The 26,757-nt window shown below is 45.0% G+C and overlaps 1 protein-coding gene and 2 long non-coding RNA genes across 3 annotated transcripts; 1 reads left to right on the forward strand and 2 right to left on the reverse strand.

Annotated features, from left to right (window-relative positions):
• Positions 1 to 200: 200 nt before the first annotated feature.
• On the forward strand, positions 201 to 2,162 carry LOC111855957 (uncharacterized). Its single transcript, XR_002841008.2, has 3 exons — positions 201 to 365; positions 810 to 1,000; positions 1,590 to 2,162. It is a non-coding gene; the product is annotated as an uncharacterized lncRNA (long non-coding RNA).
• LOC140581618 (uncharacterized) lies at positions 2,159 to 3,670 on the reverse strand. The gene is made up of 2 exons (XR_011984717.1): positions 3,510 to 3,670; positions 2,159 to 3,024 (listed from the first exon to the last, which is right to left on the reverse strand). It is a non-coding gene; the product is annotated as an uncharacterized lncRNA (long non-coding RNA).
• Positions 3,671 to 6,869: 3,199 nt separating this feature from the next.
• lmtk2 (lemur tyrosine kinase 2) lies at positions 6,870 to 25,376 on the reverse strand. The gene is made up of 14 exons (XM_023835522.1): positions 24,920 to 25,376; positions 21,756 to 21,877; positions 21,168 to 21,318; positions 20,580 to 20,656; positions 20,027 to 20,145; positions 19,577 to 19,664; positions 17,382 to 17,512; positions 16,049 to 16,133; positions 15,448 to 15,569; positions 14,815 to 14,964; positions 10,823 to 13,727; positions 10,240 to 10,366; positions 9,905 to 10,153; positions 6,870 to 8,670 (listed from the first exon to the last, which is right to left on the reverse strand). Exons 1-14 carry the CDS (start codon positions 25,023 to 25,025, stop codon positions 8,642 to 8,644), a joined length of 4,461 nt encoding a protein of 1,486 aa, XP_023691290.1. The 5' UTR covers positions 25,026 to 25,376; the 3' UTR covers positions 6,870 to 8,641.
• Positions 25,377 to 26,757: the final 1,381 nt, after the last annotated feature.

Below are 26,757 nucleotides of genomic sequence, written 5' to 3' on the forward strand. Positions count from 1 at the left end.
TATCCGTTTTTCAATATGCAACCAAAACAAAAAAAAAAAACGGAAAACCACTCGTATTTTCAGTTTTTGTTTCCAAAACCAAAACGACAAAACGGATAATGGCTCGTTTTCCGATTTCCCATTTTGCGCTCAAATCAAAAATGGAAAAAACGGATAACGAGCGCTCATATCCGATTTTTTTTTTTTTTTCATTTGATACAAACGCCGTGACCCGGAAATGACTGTACTGAACTGAAAACTGGCAAACTTGCAAAGAAAGGTCGCATTTGATCGAAATGGACAGTTTTGTGTTGTTCCTGGGCAGCAAACGAGTCACTCTGAAGGAGGAAGGTATGACCACAGAGAAGATCTCGGTTGTATTTCAGGTATGTATTTTTTGTCAATCCACACTACTTCAATGTTATATATACATATGGTACAGTCATATGTGAAACTTTTAAGCACACATCCATGCTACTGAAAACACACACACACATATGAAACGCTCGCGCACATACATTGAAATTAACGTATGCACATACATGTGTGAAAAGCTTCTGTATGAGCAAGTGTGAGTTAACTCACACTTACACAGTTGAAGTTTTCAGTAGTATGGATGTGTGCTTAAATGTTTCTCATATGACTGCGTGTTGTGTTTAATATACAGTATGTGTTTTGTGTGACCAAAGTTTTAAATATTTTCTAAATGGCGCCTCATATTCTTTACTACCGTGATCAGGTTAAACATATTCAAGCTAGACCAAAATCTGTTTGTGGGTGCGTGTGTATACATATTGAACCTTCTCCTGTACTCCCAAAATCTGTCACAGGTACAAAGGCAAACTGTTTATTTGACCGACGATGCCAACGTAGCCATTTTCCCCCAACCTCACGGCAGATTCAATTGTTTCGACCTCAACGACAGAGGCCATTACGAGGTTCACGGTGACAGTATTACTGTGGAAACGATGGGGTCAGGAGGACCCGGGGCTCGAACCTGCAACCATCCGGTTGCCGAACGGTAGCACTACCTCCTGCACCACCATAACAAAGAAAACTGTGTTATTGCAGACATATCAATATTACAAGCATCTAAATTTTGCCACAGAACAATGTTTAGTACAAAGATTAAATACTTTTTTTCTCCAAGATCACTTTGACTTGAAACCTTGGGACTTTTTGCCAGCATTGTGGTACAGAAGCAGTGGGCAGCACGCAGGGGTGTGCCTGGGGTGTAATTTTGGGGTTAGGTCCTTTCCTAATTGCACTTTCCAGGCCTGCTGGGTCTAGAATTTGAACTGGCAACCATTTGGTCACAAGCCCGCTTTCCTAACCATTAGACCATGACTGCCCCCAGTCCTCTAACCATCATTCACACAATCATTTTATATGTTTCTAACATTTAGATCATGTTGTGCTGATGTATATCCCATTTGCCATCAGTAATTTTCTAAATTGTTCTATAAGTACGTTTAAATCTTTTATCTTGGGTTCAATGTCAGATTATTCTACAAAAAAAGAACAATTATTTGCAACTGGATAAGCCATTAATGTTGCACAATTAAAATAACACCTATAAAGCACTGCTTAACTATGTTTTTACTTAACAGGTCCTATTGATAAACCAGTTTTCTCAACCTGCTGCAGAAGCTTAATTGGATGTAAGGGATGTATTGAGGAGTGGAGCAGCCCCCATTCTTACTGCCCAAAGTCTTGGAGAACAGTAATCACGAAGTGGCTCTCTCTGACGCATTGGCACCACTGGAGAAGTTATTCATTTAGTATGTTGTATTCACTACAGCAGCCACAAATGTTTGTAAATAGTTCTTAATTATCTGCACTTTTGAGGTCTTATTTAAGCAACCCCCCCTTTTTGAAGGTTGCATAACATGGCACGTTCAGTGCTGAGGCTGCCTAGTACTCATGTGATTAAAAAGCTTGTAATGCTTTTTGCGCTTCAAATATACACTTACAGAATATCTTCTAGAACGTTTCAACTGTAACGTTCGTTTTTTCCAGTCTCACTCTGGCCATGTACACAGACGTAAATGTAAAAGAAGCTCTTTTGCCATCTAGTACTGTGATAACTTGTTACATGTTAAATTATTATATTTGTTAAAGAGTTATGTATTTTATACTTGTTACAATGACCTTTTGGACATTAAAAGACATATGAGGCCCCAAGAGAACTGGTATTTATTTCAACTAAAATTGAGGTTACAATACCACAAAATATTGTAATTTTACAAACATGTAAGTTCAGAATCCTTTGTTATATGTAATGATTAAAAAAAATATTTCCTATGCAAAGGTAAGTACTTTTAAAAAGCAGACAAAAAGAATCAAGAAGTTACCCAAAATTGCATGAAAAGCATCATTAACATACATACATCAGATTAACATACATATACAAATATATACATATAACAAATGTGAATGATCACTCCCCTGTGTATATTTATCTTACATATACCTCTCTAATGTTGATGAGATAAAACAGTGCCTCCTGAAAAACTCTACGGTCATTGTTGACCACTGTGTCAAAGAGAAGGGACATGTCTGGAAAGCTCTCTCCAAACAGCTGCTCTGCACGGCATCTATCTTCCTCAGATGAAAATGGGCCAACTGCAGAGGCAGATACCCAAGTCAGGGATACCCAACTCCTGCTCGTACATGTTTGCTGCCTCTGCAGCAGTGGACAGCAGCTCCTGTGAGATTCTTGGTAGAAGCTGGTTTGGTATCCCTCCGACTAAAATGTTGTGTGGGTAAAAAGCTTTTTTAGTTTATGACACAACCTTAACAGTTGTTATACGGCTTTATACCTACAAATACTACCACAGCTGGTATCCTATGACAATTCCAGGACTGCACAACTCTTGCAAGTCCAATTTGGCTTACTTGGCATGCCAGGTCGGCGACACAAAATTTGGTCACATTATCCTCCATATCAAGCAACTCTTGGTCCAGCAGGTGAACGAGGGCCCGTTTAATGGGATAGTTTACCCGATTATTAACTTCTGGCCAAATTCTTTCCACACGAAGATTCTGTTTGGAAAATAAGATGCAAGACCAATAAAACACAAGTCTCCGGATACTATTTTTGGTAAATAACCACTGGAAATGCTTTAGCCAAACTGAAAAAAAAAAATCTAGATATGTGCTCAGTCAGACAAAATTGACCCTTGAAGAAGCTGTCTGCGCATAAGGCTGCCTGTCAATGTCGTGTCGGTGTTGAGCTTCTCTTGCATATACAGAGTCAGGTAAAACTCTCTGCCATGATCTACTCTGACTTGGTCCCACATGCCATTGTTGGCAACTGCTACTCTGTAATAAAACAAGACTGCTAAGTTTAAATTCTTATACTTTATATGGACAGATACGCCACATTGAACTGCCCACAGTAATGACAAAGGAAATACAGACTTTTTTGACATTTACCATTGTGGCCAATACTAACATAATAAAACAATGTTGAATAATCCCAATATAATGCAAATTAATTTCAGTGTTTTAACCTTGAATGGACTTACCTGTAAACGTCCTCATAAATAACAAGGTTGTTCTTCACTGGTATTGTGGCTTCCACAGCCAGGACATGTGACCCCGAACATTACCATCTTCTCATTCTGGTCCATGTGGAGTTTATGGCCCATATACTCCGCATTGTAAGGAACGGGGTTTAAGTTACATGCTCCCTAAATGTATCCAGGTCCTAACCATGATTTTACTGAATTGAAATCTCATTGCAATTTTACCATTTTGCCACTAGATGTCAGAATAACTCCACTTTTGATACACATTTTCAGGATGAAGCAGTTTTTGAAATAGCAGTAACTGTTGGCTTCACAAAGAAAATGCACATGAATGAAATCGTAGGAAAGCAGGAAATACAAGCATATCTGGTCATTTTTATGTTGGTGTCAATAATAGTATGTTATATATTTGCTTACCAGATGTAGGGTATACAACTGATGATTAATTCAAGTGTTTGGTGTATAAAAATATGTAAAACTTAATTTTGTTCTGTACTTCTCTAGTTTCCATTTTCTGTGTATTTAAATATATTTCCCTCATGCTTTATCCAATCATGTCTGTGTGGTCGTATAAATATCCGTATCTTTGTGCCAAATACCAAGAGGCTCTGCTTTTGATATTCATTGGAAAAATGCTATTAGAACAGATTTGCATAAAACAGACCACATCTGAATGGGCTTTAATTATTATGTGTTAAATACATTATTGCACGGTGATAATAGACAAGGTAGACCCGGAGTTCCCGTTTACGAGGCTAAACAGCATCCTCAGATGTGTGTGTCCATGAACTGATGCATCTCTCCCAGTGACTGACTTTCAGTTCACGACTCTTTCCCCCGTCCTTGCTCCTGGTAGACTGCGTCAGGGCCGAATCACATTTCTCGGGGTGTGTATTTCTGACGGGTTGATGCTGAGTCTCAGCACGGAGTTGCAAGCCATGCAGTCCCGCCCTCCGTCCGCGGGCCTCGGCTGAAACCCGAGTCGGCGCCCCCTGGTGCCAGCGGAGGACGCCCTTCCATATATGTACTCAGCCTATACTCTGAGCTCCGGATTACCATATGGGACTCAACTAAATCTGGTGGTGCGATTTGTCTGAGCCAGACAGTCCCAGTTTTAAGCAGCAGCTTCCGTCATTATTTATCTGAGCTTATACACACTTTCTTTGCAGCAATTTTATTTTAAGACATTGTAGCATAATTTGGCTTTATACTGATTAAACTAGAAGTACTTTAGAAATAACATTTACAGTTTACAAGACTGTAAAGAGGCTGTGACACTGTAACAATCTATGTAAGCAGTTCATGCACCGGCTCTGTTATATAACTTAATAAGCTGTAGTCTTTGTATCTTACATTATTCATTTTTGTTTTCTATTAACGTTAGTATTGAGGTAATCAATAATAAATTTAGTAAAGCATCGAAAGCAGCGTTTCCCGATCCAGTCCTTGGGAACTCCCTGTCAGTCCACGTTTTTGCTCCCTCCCAGCTCCTGGTTCATGGAATGTCTGAGGGCACCCAAGGACCGGATTAGGCAACACTGATCTAAAGGAATTGTGAGGGCCCCCATTCTCACTGATACAGGCTCACACGTTGTTTGTATCGGCCATGTCCCAGAGTAAACAACTCAAAACAGATGGACTGATGCCCACATCAAACATGAATTGACATTGACAATTTGTCATAGTGAGGTATGAAGCACCAGGCTTTACAATATGCCCCCAAAGAGGTCCTAGAGCTACACATTCAACTAATATTACTGCATGTCCGTCTGAAGTCAGTCTAATTTTAATATCAATGCTGAGAAACTGTTCACTGTTTTCTGTCAGATTATATTGCTGTTATGTGATCGTTTTCTGTCCAATTTGAGAGAATGATTTACTCTGTTGGTGAAGGCAGTAACTCGTTTTAATGACAAGATGAGCCACCACTGATTTAATTACAGTAGCTCTGCTTCTGAGATGAGTAAGTTTATGCGATATTTCGATATTAGCACGAGTGAATACAGCATTATATATTAAAGTGGGACCTCCCCAAGATCTTTGTTGTTCGTTTTTTTCCCTCAGTAATTAGGCGTTAGTGGTAAACGGTCTCTCTTGGGTCTATTTACATTTCTTTGTCCTGATTGAAGGTTTAAACCCTTTCATGTAGTCTAAAAGCTCAGTGTAAAAATTAAAGATCATACGCAGCCAGCAGAAGGCACTGTTCACAACATCTTTGTCGCACAAACTGATGACAATATTATCGATGTCTCACACTCTGATGCCAAAGTTTTAAAGATGAAAATGAGAGCTTCAGACCCAATAAATCGTCTCGAATAGCCGCAGCAGACTAATTGTATCCATAACAAAAGAAAAAATCGAGGGGAAAAAGAATCCTTTAGAGACTGATATATAGAACATCCTTGTCATGTATTAATTACTGCAGTCGCCCCTTTTCTGTAACCGAAAATCACCTAAAATTTACCGAGGAAGACCCCCCCCCTCTCGGTCGCCAAAGTTACCCTAAGCCTTGGCCGGGCCCAAGCTCGAGCACATGCCCATGGAAAAGTCTGCACGGCACTGGTCGGAATGGCCTCAAACTGGGCGCACCTGCACTTATACAGCGCGCAGATGGACGGGAGTCAGCGTGGCGTTTCCCCGGCCTACGCTGCGGGCGCACGGCATGATGAATGATTCTGCGTCGCAGGGAGCGTTTATGGGTGAAAATGCTTGTAACATAGCTGGCGACATCGCCAACAGTGACAACGCATGCGCAAATAGTCAGTATTGAGTTACGCACGTAAGTGATATGCATCTCCGAACACCCGCAACGCTATTCTGGCAGACAGCTAAATGCCTGGCTATTTGGAAATTGAAATTAGAGACTATCAGCTCTGATACGAATTGGAATCAGATTGCATCAAATTAACCACTAAATTACCTGGAGAACAGGTAGAAATTTCCTCGGGGTTTCATGATTATTTGAATCATGGGACTTTTGTTTGGGAATTGCAGAGATTTGCGTTGATTTAACTTGGGGATGGTCAGCAGTTCTGTGGTCTGATGGACCAGGATGTTTAACGGTCCATTGCCTGTATGTGTCACGTGATGGACTCGCATCCTAACCAGGGGCTTAGTACTGATTATATAGAAGATGGATAAATATGTCCTACATTTCTTAAATTTCGATTGCAAATACAGATGTTTTATTTAGGCTACATACACGTGTACTGGTTTAAGCAATCCCAAATGAAATTACATTGTCCCTTTTTAAGAAATTAATTCAGAAACTCTGTAGTAGTTGAACATGCCAGTTAGGTGAATGTTAGACTGCTGTTAGAAAAAAAGATCACAAAAACTAATGAACATATCCCAATATTAAATAAACATAGCGTATTTAATTATAAACAACTCATTCAATTACACTATGCATGATCATCAATATGAAGTAAAAATATTACAATTTGTTCAAATTTACACATCAAAGACCTGCATTTCCTCATCTGCTCATGTATTTTTCATTGGATATCAGCAGAGTACCTTTTCCAGAATGTTCTTTTTTTTTTAAACAAAGCTTTTAAATTACAAAATGAAACCTCATACCTACAATTCCATTACAACTATCCCAATTTACAGACAAAATTAAACATTTATATACATCCATACAGTTCAACAATTAGATCTCTTAAATGTGCAAGATTAAGCAAATGTATGTAGTGTTGAGTAAAACAAAATCCTTAAAATTTCAAGTTTGACTGTAGCACAGACTCTAGGTATTACAAAGGTGATGTTACTAAAATATAGTGCCTTCTGTACTTCAACAAAATGGGCATCTACTCACATTTGCAAAATGATAATGAACGCAGAAGTCTTCTGTTCGCTAACGAACTCCCCTTTAAAAACTGATGTGTTATTTAAGTTTTCCTTCCTGCTCCTGCATTTCATCCACCGCTCGGTTACGTACACAATCGATCCTGCGACTTCTGCGGCAGATGTTTCCGACCAGGGCACACAGGACTGCCCAGAAACCGTTCAAATAAAAGCTGAAATATAAGCAGTGATGCCTATGATCCATCCATCCTTGACAGTGACCCTGACGAGATCAAACTGCAGCTGGGACATAATCGGTCTCACATGTTCTCAATGGAAGAGGGAAAAAAATGGGCATCCAGCATGGCCTTAATGTTAGAATTAATTAAAAGGAGGGGGGGTTATACTCACTCAAACACAGAGACTGATTTACATCGGAATTGCCGTGGAGGCCGACACAAACCGTTTCTCAACTTACTTCACCTGTGCCAAATTGCTCTTAAAACCATATTAACCACAAGGCCTTCAATTAGCATATGGCTGCAGGTATCTTTTATCGTCTGTAGTTAATCAGTTTTTACATAAATAAAAGGAAAGAATACAATCATTAACCTCACAGGCACCGTGATTCAGCCGACTTCTGAAGCCAAAGAACAATGAGAAAACAGCATGCACTACCTGCAGGACACAGCAGGGGGAGCTCTTCAATAAACGAGCTGATTTTTTTTTTTGTTTTTTTTCCCCCTAACAGTACATAATCATGAAATTCACACCTAAGGTAACCTCCAGCCCTTTTCCAGGCTGCTCACTGAGGCACCATAGACTCGCAGAGGCTTACAAATCACTCCCCAGACCTGCCATAGGCCGGAAAGAGATACAGGTTAGCATTAAAATGGACACCCGGACCGATGCACTGATAGCCAGGCCAGCGTAAATGAAAGGCTGCTGGGGGTGGCTGGCATGGCTGAGGGACTCCCACAGTGTGGGCGACACCTATATGATCTGCAGAGGAACAAGTGGAGCACCGAGCACACAGACCAGAGCTACATGCCGCTTCCGGCCATTACAAGGCCAGTGAAATTTTCTAAACCGAGTGCAGAGCTTACCGCCAGTAACCCAGCAAGCCCAAGATAACTGCTGTATGCTGGGGTAACACCAGCCACTGTAAAGTGCGACTCGAGCCGTGCAGTGAACATGGAAACGGAATTGATGCAGTGCTGATTCCAGCTACTTCCTGTGTCCAGCATTTTGGTGGCCAGCTCATGCTTCCAGTCGACGGACTTCGCTTAACAAGGTGCATCATGGGACCTGACGGAGGTACGGGAGAAACCCCATGCTGGCTAGTCCTTTTCTCCATCTTCACTGCTCCCTGCAATTTCACAAAAGATACAAACCATTTTGTTCAGACTGAGTGTGAGTATCGATGCCGAGTACCAATACTCACTTTCTGGTACTCACCAATACCAATTAGGGCTATGAGAGGTCTAAAAAATATTATGTGATACTTTAACTTAAAAATATATGTATAAGCAATAATGTTGGAATCCCTCCCCCTACTGCAGCACCACGTGGGGTACAAAACTATATACAGACAATCCGCTATTCAGCTCCGACTTGCCACCCAGTGGTTGGGGGACGACTGATCAGAGCAGCGCTGATCATCGTTTTTTTTGTCTCTGAGGAAAATGATGGATCGACAGGTGAATTATGATTTAAAAGCGTGACTCCAGAACCTCTAAAACAGTGATTCACAAACTGTAACTTACGCCGCGTAGCACCACATTAGTTACGATGCTTTTCCATGTGGCACCATGATGACATTGTGCCTGACTGATCCTGGGTAAGAGCTCACTGCAAGGTTTATCGTTTGACATTTTCTCTGCTAGTGTTTGCAGTGTGTTTGGTTGTTGCAGATTGATGGCAATTTCATCAAATTCTTATGCTCAGTTTTTAGACGTTTAGATTAGTTTTGCATGAACCTGATTTCGTACCTGCTTCTTGATCGTTTAGAACTGCACGATTTTCAGTCCGCTGTGCTTTTGGTTTTGTCATTAAGCTAAAGGTATTTCCACGCTGCAGATATTTTGCTCGTTAATGACATCACTAATACATCATTAAGTGGTATCGGTCATAGACACATTGTCACAAGGACGAGTACAAGGACATGAGCATGGTATGAGACCCAATACCAGTACTGGTGCATCCCTAACAGTAAGAATGTCAAATACACACTGGTAAGTCACAGTACGATCCCAGTCACCCATGTTATTTACCACTGACCCTTCAACCTCAGCCCTGCTTGTATGTTATTGCATATTGTATAAATATTGTGTGTGTGTGTGTGTGTGTATATATGCCCACATATATGTATTGTATGTACAGTATATTGTATGGATGTTATTGTTCACTATTCTGTTATCAGCTGTTTGTCATCATTACATCTGCAGGTATGTACATATTATAATGATCTTCAGTTATGAAGACAGCTCACCACTGTCAACGTGGTCTGGATTGTCTGGTCATCTGAATAACTACAGTGAATGACTGTGTGTGTAAACTACACCTGCACTGTACAAACGAGCACATACACGCCAGCTACTCGCCTGCTTGCTCCGTGTCGGAGTCGGTGAGGTGCGTGAGAGACAAGGCCATGCTGGCAGTGGAGATGGAGAAGCGGGAGGCCCAGCTCTGGTCGTGGGCGCGGTCCGCGGCGGACATGGCGTAAGGAGAGGCCTGGCTTGTAGGGAGGGAGAAGAAAGCGGCAGATGTCCTGGACGTCCCCAGACTGCCGGTGGCCTTGGAGATGAAGGGCGAGTCAGAGGAGAAGTCATCGTCCCACTCGAACCCGCCGCCTGGGGGGGAGGGCAGGGATTTATACAGGGATACACATCCATACATGCACACAGATGCATGAGCAGGCACACAGACTGTACAATACCTTCTTCATCCGTGGATCCCTCTGAGAGGGTGCGGGCCAGGAAACTGCCTGAGGATGCTGGACTCTTGAACTGGGCCAAGTTGCTGGAGCGCAACGCTGGGCTGGCCAGTTCCCTAGTGGGGATCTCCTGGGGGGGGGGGGGGGGGGGGTGCACAGGTTCAGCGTAAGCCGAAAGAGCCAGACATCAAATGCCATACCAACATCCACATGTCAGAGGAGACCCTGCGGTCATCTTTAAACTCTGCCTGGCACATGTATGTCACTGTCAAGAGGCCAATGACGGTAGGCGGCGTTTTACAGTTGGAGCTCGGCGAGACGGAATGAGCTTTCCGATTTCTGTTGACTAATTGCAGGTGATTCACTTTTCGTAGCAGAAGCAAAGAGGAGCTTCTCATATTCATCTCAGGCTTCTCTGTTTGTTATATATTCTCTTTTACGCTCTAATCTCACGCTCAATGCACACCAGCTCACATTTAGAAAAGGTCAAGACAGGCAATCTCTGGACCAGTAAATATGAATTATTTGACATTTCACCGAACATGAGGAAATCTAGCCAATAGGTTTTCCCACAGTAAAAGAGTACCTGATCAAAAAGGTAAACGGTGACATCATCAAAGAACGAGATGGCCTTTTTAATGGGGGAAGCATTATAGCTGCCTGGCAGTGACGACTTGCTAGGTGAGGGCATGGTGTTCTTCAGCAGGCTCTTAAGTTTGTGGCTGTCACTAGTGTCCGTAACAACAACAGGCACTGGGTACTGGGTGTCGTCCTCGCTCTCCGAGTCGGAGCTATGCAGCCGGTAAGCTAGCACGTCGTCGTCCGAGTCCTCGCTGTTCTCCTCCTCGTCTTCCTCATCTGCTTCCATGTCATCCTCTACTACCACTAGAGGGGTCATGCTTTCCAGCTTGCCCAGGTATCTTCCCTCGACGTCAGGTTCCTTCAGTTTGGGACCCTCTCCTATGTGGAGCAGCTTTGCTTGCACTGATCGGTCTTCTGGGGGGCTTCCTGGAGCACTGCATCTCTCGACTTGTTCTGGGTCCTCAAATATTGAAAAAGGCTCCTCCAGACCGACTCTGGGCTCTGGGAACACCTCAAGCTCCTGCTTTGTACCATCGATAACAACCTTCATCATCCTGTCCCAGTCCTCCTCGGTGCTGAGGACTAGCTCAGGCATCTCCTTCCTCAGGTGGGACACTGGCCCTTCAGTAATAATATCCTGCGGAACTGTATCTACTATGAGATCCCCAGAAACATTATGATGAACTGATGCTACGTTTCCAAAGGTCCCTGTTGACCAAAGAGTGGCATCACTCGAGTTCCCTGCACATTCCCCATCTTCATATTTCTTATCTTGCTCTGCTTCATTATCAGAGAAATACGCAGAGTCTCGGCAAGCTTGACTGCCCCCTGGCAAAAGCTGACTGGCAGGAGGAGCACTACCTGACTGGGCAGAGGGCAAGGCCACGTCCCCGGTCCCTTCCCCCTGCAGGTCAGCCTCAGCTTCCACCCCAGAAACAATGATCTGCGGCAGGTCAGGCTGCAGCACTGTGCTTGGGGCGACAGCCTGGCAGTTCCACTCCGGAGATTCCAGATTCTCCGTTTCATAGCCACTGTCCACTGCTTTTTGTGGGGGCTGGAGTTTCTGAGGACCCATGGAGTCTGACGAGTCTGGCGTCTCGGCAGAAAGCTCAGTGGTTGACAGTGGTGTGGAGACAGTGCTGTCCAGCAGACTGTCCTGGCTGATCTTGTCTAAACAAGGATCAGAGGTCAGGAAGGAAGATTCATCTAAAGATGAGTCATTGTTTTCAGGACTGACTAATGACCCTGGGCTTGAATCTGCGGCTTGGGGCGGTGCAAACAGCACAATGTTCAAGCTGTTCTTAACATCCTTCATAGTGCTTTCAGCTGGGCCACCGCCCACCACAGTCTTACTCATATGTGCAGCAGAAGAAGCAAGACTAGACTGCTCTGAAAGATCCTTCACGTCTGTGGGGTTCTCATCTTCCCCGGAAGCTCCTGAACGTGCCTCCAGGCTGGAGATTTTGGCACCGGTGCACAAAAAGTCTTCAGTGGTTTGTTCACAGCTCACCGTGGAATGATGGCCATTTATAGAACTGAAAGTGACTTCACTACTCACAGAGGTAGAATCTGAATGGACAACCATGCCAGATCCAGAGGAATGCAGTGGAACATCTTCAGTGGAAGAGCCATGTCCTATGTATAACTGGTTATTGCAGTTCTCTGCTTTAACCAGTGAACTTAAAGGCACCAGTGTTTCAATACTCTTAAAAGGCTCCAAAAAGCCAGTTATGTCGGCACTTGAGTTCAAATGCTCTTCATTTGCAGAAACCGAACCCACCCCACATTGTACAGGGCCGTCAAACAGGCCAGACACTACTCTCTCAGATGTGTCCTCAGATGTGACATTTGTCCCTGGATTACAGGCTGAATCTGTTCCTATACTACCTGTGTAATGAGACTCCTGTTCCTCTGACAGATTAGAGTCCTCCTTCATTAGGTGCTTGTCCTTGAGGAACAAGAAATTTTCTGTCAGCTTGTCTGAGTTCAGAAGTTGCCTTATATCTTGGTTCTCCAGGGTAGTTTCCTGGAGTTTGCTGCTGCTCTCTGAAAGCTGGCCTGCATCCCCCCTCCCATTAAGCTCCGGCATCTCCACCAACCCTTTGCCCCAGGTGCTGGAGTCCTTCACGTTGGAACCACTCTCCCTGAAGATGTTGGAGTGGTAGGGACTCTCTTGATCACTGGATGACCATGCCTGGCTCTCGTGAAGATAGGAGTCCTTGGAGTCTACGCTGCGATGAAAGAAGTCCACGTCCGTGCTGGACTCATCCAGGGGAATGTCCCGCAGCACCACAAACTGCTGCCCGCTGGGGGTCATTCCATCCTCACATCCCCCACTGAACTCCACAAGGTTCTCCTCATCCCGACACTTTTCCTGCTCCTCCAACTGAATGTAGTACTCATTGCCAGTGGCCGTCTTGTGCGCGTCGAAGACAGGCAAGATTCCAGGGACGCCGGGTGGAGGCAACATCTCAGCGCCCTTCTCGGGCTGAGACGGTAAAGCGCGAGTTTCTGGACTGTACCCTTGCGTGGGGAAGAACATGTTGTGGTAATTAAATCCGCTGTCCAAGGCAAGGCCACCACCGCTGGCACTGTTGTAGTGATCATGCTTAGCCGTCTCCCACACATACTCGAAGCTGAGTCCCCGGCTTGTCTCTGTCACTGTCAGCACTTCGTCTACCTCCCGGGCCAAAACCTCATCGCCGAAACGATCCAGAATCGGGAAGGAGGAGTGACTGAGAGTAGCCTGCTTGGCTGGTGGGTTTGGCTTCAGGGCGTCCCATCGCTGCTCGAAGTCCTCCTCAGACTGCTTCTGGGCCTGCAAGCGGAGGTAGGTGAGCAGCCGGTGGACCTCCTCAGCCGTGGCCCGCTTGTCTGGGACCAGCCAGCAGAACTGCAGAACCTCGTACCTGCCGAGGATAGGGATAGCTGAGGAGAGGGCAGACCTACACCTTTGCATAGCTATTCATTACACATGGCTTCAATGATAATGAAGGAATCTAGCAGCATATACAAATGCTTCTACTTCACTGTCCAAAATGATCACATTCAAGTATTTTGTCATAAAAACAAAGGGATATTTTTTGCCATTGTCATTATCTCTTTCAAAAACCACATTGTAATAATCCTAAAAATGAGTCAATTTCATCCTCAGTTTTCTTGCAGAAGCCTACAAAAACCTACAACTAAACTAGGGACGAAATTAAATCTTTTACAAACAGTTTTTCAGGAGATTCCAAGCAAAATCCCACTGAGAAAAGTGAGGTCCCCACTCATCAGGTCGGAGGGGTATCCCAACAGCCATATCACAAAAACCATTAACGATGATGTGAAATGTTGCATGTCTTTATTTGGTATTAGAATGAAACGTTCTGACTCGTTAAATCGAGCCTTGGCCAATTTTCAGTTTTCACCTGCCAGCAGCCACTAAGCCTTACGGTTTGAAAAACAACAGTAAGTGCACAAATCAACTGAGTGGATGCTGTCAGGTAGCATTCGCAGGGGTCTGGAAAGCGTCCTTCTATCTGCATGGATGCTTGGCTCAGTGTCAGGACGCCGTGAGCCATTTCTGCAAACTCCACAGGAAGACAGCTACCATGAAAGGGAAGAAATATCTATTCTGGTCCCTGAGATTAGAGAACAAGGAATGTAATATTGTCAGGAATATCTAGACAGCCAAGTACAGGCAAGTCTGAAATTCAAAACTGAACAATCAATTACAGCACAACATACAGTAATAATATCTAATATTATCAAGATTTGGTACCATTGGGGTCCTGTTACCCACCACTATGAGCAAGACTCGTATAAACTGGTATAAAGGCGTCTTTTCCCGTTCAGGGAGATTTTGGTCGTAAACAGATGTGTGTATTTGTAAGAACATAACTATACTGATACTTGAATTTGTAACAAAGAAAAAGATTGATTATGAATATCAGGAGGCAAGGATGCAGGGCCCATGGGAAGAACCAGATCGAAGCATGCGAGGAAACGTACCACCTGTCCGAGTGCGGCAGGACCAGTCGCGGCCTGGGCAGCTTCACGCCCTGCTCCTTGATGACGTGAAGCAACACCTCCATGTCCGACAGACTGGGATAGGGTCGCACTCCACTCTCGAACAGCTCCCACAGCGTGACGCCCAAAGCCCTGGAGAAGCATACCCATAATGCACCACTGATAGACTATAACGAAGCCTACTTTCTAGGGTTCAGACTAACTACTTGCAGTTGCCAAGGGGACACTTTGTATCCGCCCATGCTTGGAAGCTGTGTGGACAAAGATGTATAGAAATGCCATTTGTGATTCGAGAGATTTATTCGTCACATACATTTCACTGCAAGTTGTACTGTATCTCTGATACATTTTATTTTTGCTGTGCAAAAATAAAATAAAAGGTAAAAAGTAAAGTAGGAGTATAGAAAGAAAATGACAATATATAAATACAATCTATCAAATCAAACATACAATCTAAATATCCAGATTGCGCATTAATTAAAGAGCATTCTGCAGACGTAATCAAAGAATTCTGTCAGAAATTCTGTAAATGTCCATTGAAAAGGCAACACGCACGTCCGGCACACAGCTGGACACCTTCAGACAGCAATAAGCATACAGGAAGTTAAAACCTACCACACGTTGCCCGGTTTGGTCTGTTCTGAAGCGATCACACCACCATGAAGTTCCCCGATGAGCTCGGGGGCCATCCAGCGCAGGGGGACCTCGGTGTCCGCCTCCGTAGTGATGTACTCCTCCTGAGAACAAGTGAGGTGCCACCGGCATTACATCACCACCGGCATTACATCACCACCGGCATTACATCACCACCGGCATTACATCACCACCGGCATTACATGCAAGCATTCAGCTCGAGTTCCTCTTAACCTCAGACGCGCCTGACTCTGATAATTGTTATAGTTTTTTTATGGTAGGTCAGGGCCCTTGTATACTCAGAACCCACAGGTTAGCTTGAGCAAATAGCATATTTCAAACTTCAAAAGTCATATTTCAAAGTTTTGTCACCCAAATTGTCAGTCCCCAAATGATGGTTAGCTAACTACAATCGTGGTCTTACAATAAGACAAACTCATCTTTCTTCATTACTTGGCTTTATTATTATTATACAGTACTGGGAATCATAGCAGCAGGTTTTCCCATTTTGGGCTGAAGACTCCAGATCCCCGCTGATCCCCGCTGATCCCCGCTGATCCCCGCTGATCCCCGCTGGACGTACCTTGCACGCCAAGGGCCCAGTGCCATAGTCTCCTACTTTAACAGTGAGGTCAGCGGTAAGAAAGCAGTTGCGCAGAGCCAAGTCGCTGAAGGGAGAAGAGAAGTGTGTTAGCGGAGGCCTAATCCAGGCCCCGGAACCGGGCCTCTCCCCGGTCATGGTCTTCATGGAGAGCCGGGCCATGAGTGTTGGCCCATTCGAGAGCTGGGCACCATAACACCAGCTTTTTAGGGGACATTCTCCCATTTACTTCTTTACACTTTTGTCCGAGGTACAAATAAGGAAAGGCGGGAAGCAGGCAGCGCCGGCTGGCCGGTCCACAGCCCAGGAGCACATGGGGTCACGTGACGACTGATCACTGTCGGCTTTGGGACAGGATCCCACAACCTTCCAGACACAAATACAAACCCCCAAACCCAGTGAGTTGTACACCAACCCATTTATGAACTAGGTCCAGCAACAAGACCTTGCGTGAGAATTATCCTTCCACTTCTGAGCCGGGCCTCATAACAGGACCTTCTTTATGGGATGTCCGACCACTCATGAGCCGGGCCTTATTAACAAAACATTCTGCGGCATCACCAGCCAAGGACTCGTATCGTTTTATTTATGCACGTGCCACAAGGCGATGAGGCCAAGTATACGCGATAGAGCATATGGTCATACGTATCCCACAAGTCCATGCAACAAGCCACACGGCTGGTCGATAACTCACGTCCGGGCCGAGTGACACTGAAGCGGCACACTGGTCCGTCCTACCCGCCTTTGAACGGTTAGACAGTTAAAAACTCCCAATGCGAATATATCCTTTTACACGAGAAGAGCAGAATCATCAGATCCCGCGGACAGACGACACCCGACCTCCAACAATGCGTGGGAGCTGTGCAATTCGACACCCGGAGGCTTATTCCGAGCCGCAGGAGCGGCAGACGAGCTGAGCGCTGCATGTCACCCGACGCCGACCCGCTCGGCGACTCGCGATGGGGGCGAAAACGAAAAGGAAGCCTCCATTTTTGGAAAGCGCTGGAACCCGCCGTGGTTTTGGGGCGGGCACCGCAACCTGGCGGACGGGAAGACCGGAAACCCCCACATCCGGGTCCAGTAAGGGGAGAGGTTCCTGGGCACCAACACTGGCACTGCCAAAGGGGCATATCTGTCAAATGCCGGTCCGGTCTGATAAAGCTGGACACAGCTACGAAGCCGACTTTGATAATAATGGCCGGTAAGATGACATGTCTGGAAGGGAAGGCCGCTGTTTAAGGGAACGGGAGCTGGGGCAGTGTGCTTCTGCATACGTGTGCACAGCGTGACGAGAGCGGCGCGGAGGCCAGGGTACCTGTGCAGGAAGCTGTGCTTGTGTAGGAAGGCCACAGCCGCGGCTATCTCGCACGCCATCTTCTGCAGCTGAAGCTTCTCCTCATCTGCAAGCTCCCCCTTCTGCCGGGCCACGTAGCTCCGGAGATCTCCCTGGAAGACAGAGACCACCGTCACAGGCCGTCTTGCCTCCGCGGGGGGGGGGGGGGTCATTCTCATTAAAGCGACAGCATCTCCCTCACAAAGGCCGCAGGAGAAAACAGGCAGATGTGCTTTTAAAAGTGTCACCATGAGGGAGCAGTGCCACTGCAGGTCCGTCTCCGAAGTCCAGGGCTGGACCCAATACCGGCAAAGCTGTTTACACAGCGTCACAGATGACACCACAGCAATTTACACCCAAGGGACACTGTTCATTATCTCTCGCCCCCAGCATGCCATCTATTCACTGTACAATACTCAGCCAAACGTACTTAGCCAATTACGTTTACAGTACACAGAGCCTTTGAGCTAGTATGACCCAAATAAGCCCCACCCACAATGCTCCGCCCACCACAGGCGACGGCTGTGGGAACCCCCCCCCCCCCCCCAGGGGACGTCAATCACTACAGCACCTGCCACTGGAACAGCCAGCTCCAGTTGCACACAGCACTATATTTCAGTCCAGAATGCACTGCATCAGGGTTACCACTGGTAACCATTGATACAGGATGGAAACAAAAATCCGTCTCAGCACTATCAAGCCCTATCATCCCCCCCCCCGCCCCCCCCCCCGAGCCTGGGCAACTGCACAAGGAATGGCGGGACAGCTACAATACCATGCCTGGTCCAGCAGGTGGCATGGCAAGCCCCTATCAGCACTTTCCCCAATTCTTAATAGAACCAGTAGGGCATTTTATATATCACTGATCATGTTATACAGCTTCAGATTAACATAAATAATAAAAGCCCAATGAAGTAATACTTTTACAATAATAACTTTCCCAATAAATTAAAACTGAGTTTTTCATGATGCCAGTTTAACAGCAGAGAGACATTCAAACAGTCTCTAACAAGCATACATATAGAAACTCAAACAGACACAAACTATTTTCTGCCAAAGAAAACATCCAAACACCTGCTGACGGAGCAGGGAGATGAAACTCAAGCCAAGGGCAGGCCCCGAACACCCTCCGCGCTGACAGTCCTGCCGGCGTTACGCAACGTTTGCCGCTCTGAGATCATCACCCACAACAGGCAGCTCTCTGGGGATAACCCCACAGCGGGAAACACGCCCCCCGGGGCTAGAACTGGGTAACTGCGGGGCGCTGCAAGAAATGCGCCCTTCTAAACAAGGGTTAGGGGGGTTTTAATGAGGCCAGTAGAGTTTACACTGAAATGCTCATTCTGTCTACTGTGTGGTGGAGACTCTACACTGGAGAAATCACTGGCTGTTTGGCGAGTATGCGTTGCTTGCAGAACAGCACACCCTGCTGGTCACACTTATCAGCAGGGCTGCACTATACACCAAGAGCAGGTGAATAGAAAAACACACACACACACACACACACACACACACACACACACACACACACACACACACACACACACAAGCCAGGACAAATGACTCCACAATTTAATAATGTGTCGTCAATAAAGCCATGAGTCGTTTTATATTTATAAGGTAACCTAAGGGCTGTTTATTATAGCGTTAGCAATAAAAAAAAAAAAAGGCTGTATTTCTGCACATAGCTGCATCGTAAAATCATCTACAAATAGTAAAGCCATTTCCCAAACCTTTACTCTTTGTCAGACGGCAGGCTATTGCCATAAAAAGGCCCTGTGCACTGTGATGTTACTGACACTATAGGTAAAAGGAGCTTGTTGCTTTACCGGCATTTTCAGGAATCCGAGCCGTCCCAGTTAAACTACAGCTACGTGTCACAGGCCTCTGGCAACGGCTCTCAGCGAGCCCGAAATAGACCAGGGAAACCGGTGCGTGCTGTGCTAACAGAACCCAGAACGGCTGCGTGCTGATCGGCCTACCAGCACCACGAAGCCTGGCCTGCCCCGAGAGACGCAAGGAGCAAAGCCCGGGGTTTCCAGACGTAAGCAAGAGCAGAGACACGGTACTGAGGCAAACTCCTGAACCTCCACTGAACCTTCACACTCACACAAGTGAAACATTTTCACGGCATCAGAATAAAACCATCAGCGCCGGCTCAAGACCTACTCGCTTACCAGTTCGCAAAACTCGAAGACCAGCAGGAATGGGATGGCTTCCACACACTGACCCAAACACTGCAGAAGGTTGGGGTGCTGCAGGACCCTGGGAACAGAAACGCCACATTACCGGCAACACAAAGGCACTAAGGGGAGGTAAGGGGTAATATTAGTGCTTCATAAAGACATTGCCTGATAAAAAAAACATAAATGCTGCACAGCTGGGGTGTCAAACTCCAGTCCTGGGGGGCCGGAGCCCTGTGTAGCTTAGTTCTTTCCCTGATCCACCACAAATGATTCAGCTCAAGAGCTGTGTGGTAATTAGCACAAGGAGTTGAATCAGAAGTGTTAAATGAGGGGAAACACAAAAATGTGCAGGGCTCCGGCCCCCCAGGACTGCAGTTTGACGCCCCAGCTGTACAGAAACACCATTTAGCTAAGGCCCTGGTACGCATTACCCTTACCCACCGATAGGGGTCACCCTGCTGGAGGAACCTGCTCTGATCCTGGGCACTGGCACTGGCCTTGAGCTCCTGGACCAGAACCCGAGCCACACTGGGCTCTGTGTACATCTCACTCAGTAGGACCTTTCAGGGTTAAACGCCACAGGTGAAACCCAAAGTAACATATGATTGTCTAGTGCCTTTGGACTTTCTCCAAATGGACTTTAAAACCACAAACCATTAAATGCCACAGTGTTATTCTTTACAATCAGATTGCTTCAACTTTTTCCTCTAAACATTCTGCTAAAGGATTCTGGGAGACGAGCATAAAGAATACAATACAGAGAATATTCATAGCATTGTGCCATGATTCTCCACACAAAAATCTCCCTTCAAACTTTAAACCTGAGACAGGCTACGCAAAAATATTTCTTCAGTAATTCAACAAGCGTCCCTTTGAAATAAAACCACGTAAGGGTAAATTAGCATGCGTATCATCGAAATAAAATCGGAAATTAGCTACAGTTTTCATTCATAACACATACACTACAGGAGAGAAGTGGCCAGACTGTGCACACCTTGCCAAACCAGCCACTGCCCACTTCCTGGAGATAACTCAAGTTGTGCCGAATAACCTGAGAGGGCACAGGGTCTTCTGCCAAAGTCAAAGGTGAGCGAGAGAGAGAGAGAGAGAGAGAGAGAGAGAGGAAGAGAGAGTGGGAGAGAGAGATTAGAACAAAGTCCAGAGTCCAGCTCAGCACTGCATGCTACTATCAGCACATTAAGTGGAATATTATCTTCAAACATCAGGCTGCATGACTCCTAACAGCATGTTTAAGTTTGCATAATCAGGCTCGCGGTGACAATATTATGACATCAACTGATACAGTAGCTGAAACAACAGCCAGAATACCTCCTATCTGCTGGAAGTCAATAATATTTATAGCTGGGTATAGGAACAACAGTGGAATAATGAAAGAATTTCCTTAAAAATTACGCCTTTGTCCCATGAGTTTTTACGTTTTATTAACTCAAAGGTAGAGCTGTTAATACTGCAGCCTGCATCAATCTTTAGCTACTCAGCATTTAACTTAATACCCCCGGAAAATAAATGTGGAGGTTTTGCCTCCAAATAAGCGGATCCCGTTTCAGAGATTCCCATTCACCTGTATTTCGAGGTGGCTGCAATTGGGGGGGGCATGGCAAGGCTACCGGGGACACAGCCAGGGTGTAGACCTCGGCTGAGGCGCGGGCAGAAGGCGTGTCTTCGGCAGGGGGGGTGAAATCCAGCTCATCCTCAAAGTTGTCTTCAAATTCCTGAAAGGGAGCAGGACGAGCGGCTTCCTGTCACACTGTATCGGCGATGACGGCTCCTTGGCTGACGGGTTATTTATGTAACTGCAAACGGCTGCACCTGACTGCAGCAAATAAACTAAAACTAGAAGCACCCTTAGCGCTGATGCTAGTTATCAGGCACCGAGTGAGGGAACACAGTGTAACGTTCCCTCCCATATATATCCTGAATCTGGAAGGGATTCAGTTTCTGGTCGCTGACTGCTGTCATATTGAAGGCTGCCCCTTGTGGTGATCCACGAGTACAGCAACTGATGGCCTTTAATCTTCACATGTGGGGGGTGCTTTATCAGTGATTGAAAACTACAGTCAATCAGCGGCCATGACTTAGTGGCGGGACCCAAATACACTGACGGACACCAGTCACGCAGAGGCCGGACCCCCAGCGGGGGTCTGCTCACCTTGAAGTTGATCACCTGCTCCTTGCAACAAGTTGCACAGTTGATCACCGTGACAACCAGCACCACCAGGGCAGCAGCAGACAGCAGCACCACCAGCTCCAGGGATGGACCAGGAGACCCGTCTACAGCACAGAAACCCACGTATAAAGGACCGAGCAACAGCAGCAGCACCAGAACTGATACACAGGATTCAGGTTTTTTTGAATCGAGGTCCAGAGTTGAAGAACCCTGCTGTATATCTTATAAAACTTCGAATGAAATGAATTACACCACATTTTCACTCAGAATGCACCAAATGACAACAGTAAACATATATTGCTTTAAGTTTATAATGTACTGTTCCAAAGGAAACACACATACATTAGCTAAGCAGCTGTACATAGATACATGAAGATTCCAGGTCATGTCACGTCACGCCACTGACAATAGCGTGGGAAAAAAAACAGTAGCTATACAATTAAATGTTACTGTAAGAGCGAACCAGCTAATCAATTAAGCCACAGAGCTACGAGGGTCAGTATCAGATCAAGTTGGCAATGCTAACAGCGGCACAGATAGCTTGCGATCCTGCGGCAGTGTTAATGGACCGGCAGTGGCACCATCACACGTGCCTGTTACGCAGCTGACAGGAGACGATGGTCAAGGTGCACAGCACCGACACGCCTGGAAGGCGTGCTGCTGACTGCCAAGCTTGTGCGGTTGCTCCTTAATGCATCGCTGACTTACTGTTGGAATCCTTGTAAAAAATTAACTCACATCCCGGTGTGGGAACTTGAAGGTGTTTGCGGTTTGGGCTCGTTAGGGGGTGGATGATAAACAGCTATTTGCAAAACTCAGCTATTTCATAACGCGTAAATACGATTTCCTTCTGCGCAACAGTGAAAGCAGCCAACCAAAGAGCTAAATAAATCTATTCTGTAAATATAGATAAATAATGAGGTAAACTTTTTCCAGCGGATCATCCTTTCTCGCAGATACAGCCTGATGGTTAACAGCTCGTGGTTTTTGCACTTGCGGCTATATCTTTGCTATAATTTGCTTCTACGGGTAAAAGGAGAATGAGACGCCTGAAGGGTAAAGATGAAACAGGGAGTCTTCCAAGAACCAGGGAGAGACAGACCATTGTGGTATTTAACCAACAACTTCAGTGCCATTCAGAAACATTTATACATACAGTCAAAACGTCCGATGACCTGAAAAATGACAACATCATTCACTATATCATCTATATGGGTCACTCCACTCTGCAAAGTGACACTCCACCACATGGGGGGAGGGGGGGGTTGGAACCTGGTCCTGTTGCATCCACACTGTGATACAGAAAACTTATAGCAGTCAAGCCTACTTCCACAATGACGGGTGCTGCTCAGTGTAAACTGAACATACAGGTTCTCCTCACTCAAACATTGTGTTTCTTTATATAACACCTCTGAAACACCTCTAATGACAGGTTCACAAGCAGCCGGACGTGAGCCCAAATTACAGCAGAACTATATGACTGAAGATGAGCTGAAATGAAACTTGATTAATACCATTAGTCTGTTTCTCCTTGACCAAGCAGTAAGGTTATGCATGATTTACCTGATCATGTTTTGAGAGACAATTCAAAATATCGACAATTTTTTTTCCCCTTTTGGTTTGCTGTGTACATACACAAACTAGGTCTTCTCCACCATTCTTTTGCATGACATTTCCCAAAGACTACTGTGCTCATGGCAACATGAAAACTGACACTTGATTTTCCTGCATTTGGTTAAGGTGCTGCACCGCACCTAGTCCATGCGACGGCAGCTCCACACGCGGAGAACAGCATTTACCCAACTGCACTCATCGAAGTCAAACTATTATTGAAGAAATCATAGCCTCCTTTACAGAAGTCAATCAAAGTTATAATGTGCAGCTCAAAGGGGTGAAAGGTCAGAAGTGTGAAGTATCTTTTGATGAGAGACCAGGCGTGACGAGGTGGCTCAGTTGTCACGTTAACGAGCCCGGGGAAAGGCCGCTGCGCATGTTATGCCGCATTCCATTTCATTTTATTTCACAGTGGATCGCTAAGCTTGTCACACTGCACCTGCAAACAGAAAACAAATGGCTGCGCAGTATGACCTCTGCGCAGAACGTGAAAACGTGACCCAGGAAATTCACAATAATGCCACAGCTGCAATCCGGAAAGCTAAACATTTACACAAGTTAATTGTTTACCACGACTGATATGAAAGGAGGACGTACGGTTACATGAAGAGGGATGTGTCACGACTGCTAGATTTCAGCTGTACAACAGGACGATGCTGAAACATAGGCAACACTGACACCAACCCTGGTCATTTTCTAAACAGCCCCCAATTAGCAAGCCCCAGTATCTGACTGCACTCCTTGGTTTCACTGAACCCCAAATATTTCACTTCAGTGGAATCATTACTCATCCCTGCTGTTATTAAACCTGCTTTTCACAACTCGGACTACCTACGCATAGCAAATCGGGTAAAAGCTAGTTTCCCCACATTTCTTTAATCACCCATCAGTTCCACAGAAGGAAGAGGGTTCGAGCCCCCAACAAACCCCACTTCCAAATGGATCTTGCATGGAACCAATAAGCAGAGCAGCAGGTTAGTTTTGTGAATTTAGGCTATATCGACTGTTGATGACTACAGGTTTACAAAATTACTCTGACTGCAGATTCAGCTGCTTATTGACGCAGACTGCTGGTGTTTTACTTGCCAGAGATCTCTTTAGAGAATTATTTATAAACTAATGCTTACCTAAATTAATATACACATACCTAAACTATTAAACAGAACTTTTTGGTTACTTTGATTGACGTTTGCCAATTTATTAATAATTTCAGATTGCAATGTTCCTATTACCCACGATTCCAAAAAGGTTAAAAAGACATCAATCGATACTTGTCAGAGATGAATTGCCATACGTATGAAAGATGGAAATCAGATCACTGACTGACTAATAGAATCAAATAACCCTATGTCTGTTATGGAAGTAAAGACGTATAGAGAAAACACACAGTATTCTGAACCGGTATCGCCGTGAGTATAAGCCCAAATAATTTCATCGCTGAGCATCAATCATGTTCATCTTGCCACTTTGAAAACATTAACTGTTCACTTAGTCACTGGAAAGATTGTCACTAGGAGCAGAAACCTGCGTACCTGTAGCTGAATCCGGAAGAGGTGCTCCCTCAGCCCATCTCGGTGCCCACAGGACCAAAATCGATACCCACATCAAACATCCGCCGCGGATCCCCATCTCAATCATTGTAATTACTACAATATATAAATACGTATGGCTTTATGAAACTTGCTAAATAAGAAGTTAATAAGTTTCAGATAAAACGACCCGCATTATTGCCATTGTCGTTCATTTCTACTGCGTCGTAAACCAGGTAGCTGGATTGGCTAACTAGCTAGATACCTAGCAGTTCCTCTTTCGCGGCTACGATTCATTTTGTCTTTAAACAAACGTCTTGACACTTAAAGTGTGTTTGCGTGTACATCTTAGTGTCATTTTGATGAGAGAAACACCACTCTAACTAATATTAATTAAACGAAAATTTCAGACAGTTAAACACCACCGACCGCAGCGCCATTTTCCCACCAAGTGATGTCACAGGAGGCGGCGCCTGCGCGATGGATACGGACGTACGCCGGGCGACGTGACCAATCACGCCGCAGTGCGATGTCAACGCATGCTTCCTCATCCAATCATTCGGCACGCATGGAGTCCTGGGTGTTGGCAAGCAGGGTATGGCTATCGGAGCATCAGTCACTTGACAACCATGTGAGATATTTCTGCAATGCCGGATACACAGACTGGGAAGAGCGAAGCACCGGCATCAAATGGGTTATTTTATTTCCCAGATCATAAAACAAGGCACCCTGAAATATTTTACATGCGTATGCTATGTACCTTACACGCATATTGAGATGATTTAATAGCAAATTTAGAAAAAATGTAAGACTTGAAATCCACCCATCAAAATACAAGCAGTATAAATAATATATTTGGGACTGTAAATATATCATACGAAAAATAGTGGAATAGGTGTCAATATAATATTTCAACTAATTCCCAGTGATAAAGCTGGGATTTCTGTCTTCAGGAAATACAGTTAAGTATTATACTGAGCAATTTAAAAAAAGACAACTTGTACCAATAATCACTGATAATTATGATATAACAAATATTATAAATAATTAATGATTGACTTTCATCACAGATCAAACCCATTGAGAGTGATGACCTCAACCAATGACTCACAGATGAAACCAAATCTTCTTGTAACTTGCAACCGGCTGAAATCGCTATGAAATCGCTATCTTTTTTTGTATGTGCTTCCCCTGGACTTTAGCATCCTGTTTTGGGGGGGGGGGGGGGGGGGGTTAGTGTGGGGGAGGTCTGTATGGTGTCCCCACTGACTCCATTGGTGATATATGAACTATTCTGCAGTTGTAGGGGTGAGACTGCATTGTAGTCTCTCCCTTGCAAATGATATAAGCTGCAGTTATTAAGCTGACATGGTTTTGAGCTTCAGGCCTGTTTTTCTTTAAAAAAAAAAATTAATTAATGTGTAAATAAACAATTAAAATTAACCCCTGTAATAAACAATGTCTCTTTCAAGGCATATATTTGAATATACAGCCATAGAAAAAATTAAGAGACCACAGCACAATTTTTGTTTCAGTCGTTCCTCAGTTTATGGGTGGCATCTGTGAATAATATATATTTTTTGCAAACGGCAGCCTGGCTCATCCATGCTTCTCATTGATGAAGAGCTTCTTCCTTGTTTTATGGGACTTCAGTCCTGCTTCTAGGAGCCTGATACAAACTGTCCTACCAGTGCACTTCACACCTGCGCTTAATGTTTCCCATTCTTTTTGAAGGTCACCTGATGTCATCCTATGATGTACGAGAAACTGTCTGATAAGTTGATGGTCATCTCTGACGTTAGAAAGTTGCTTCTGCCCTCTACCTGGTTGGTTTCTGGTCG

This window comes from Paramormyrops kingsleyae, chromosome 22, assembly GCF_048594095.1.
Source record: "Paramormyrops kingsleyae isolate MSU_618 chromosome 22, PKINGS_0.4, whole genome shotgun sequence".
Classification (NCBI taxonomy): domain Eukaryota; kingdom Metazoa; phylum Chordata; class Actinopteri; order Osteoglossiformes; family Mormyridae; genus Paramormyrops; species Paramormyrops kingsleyae.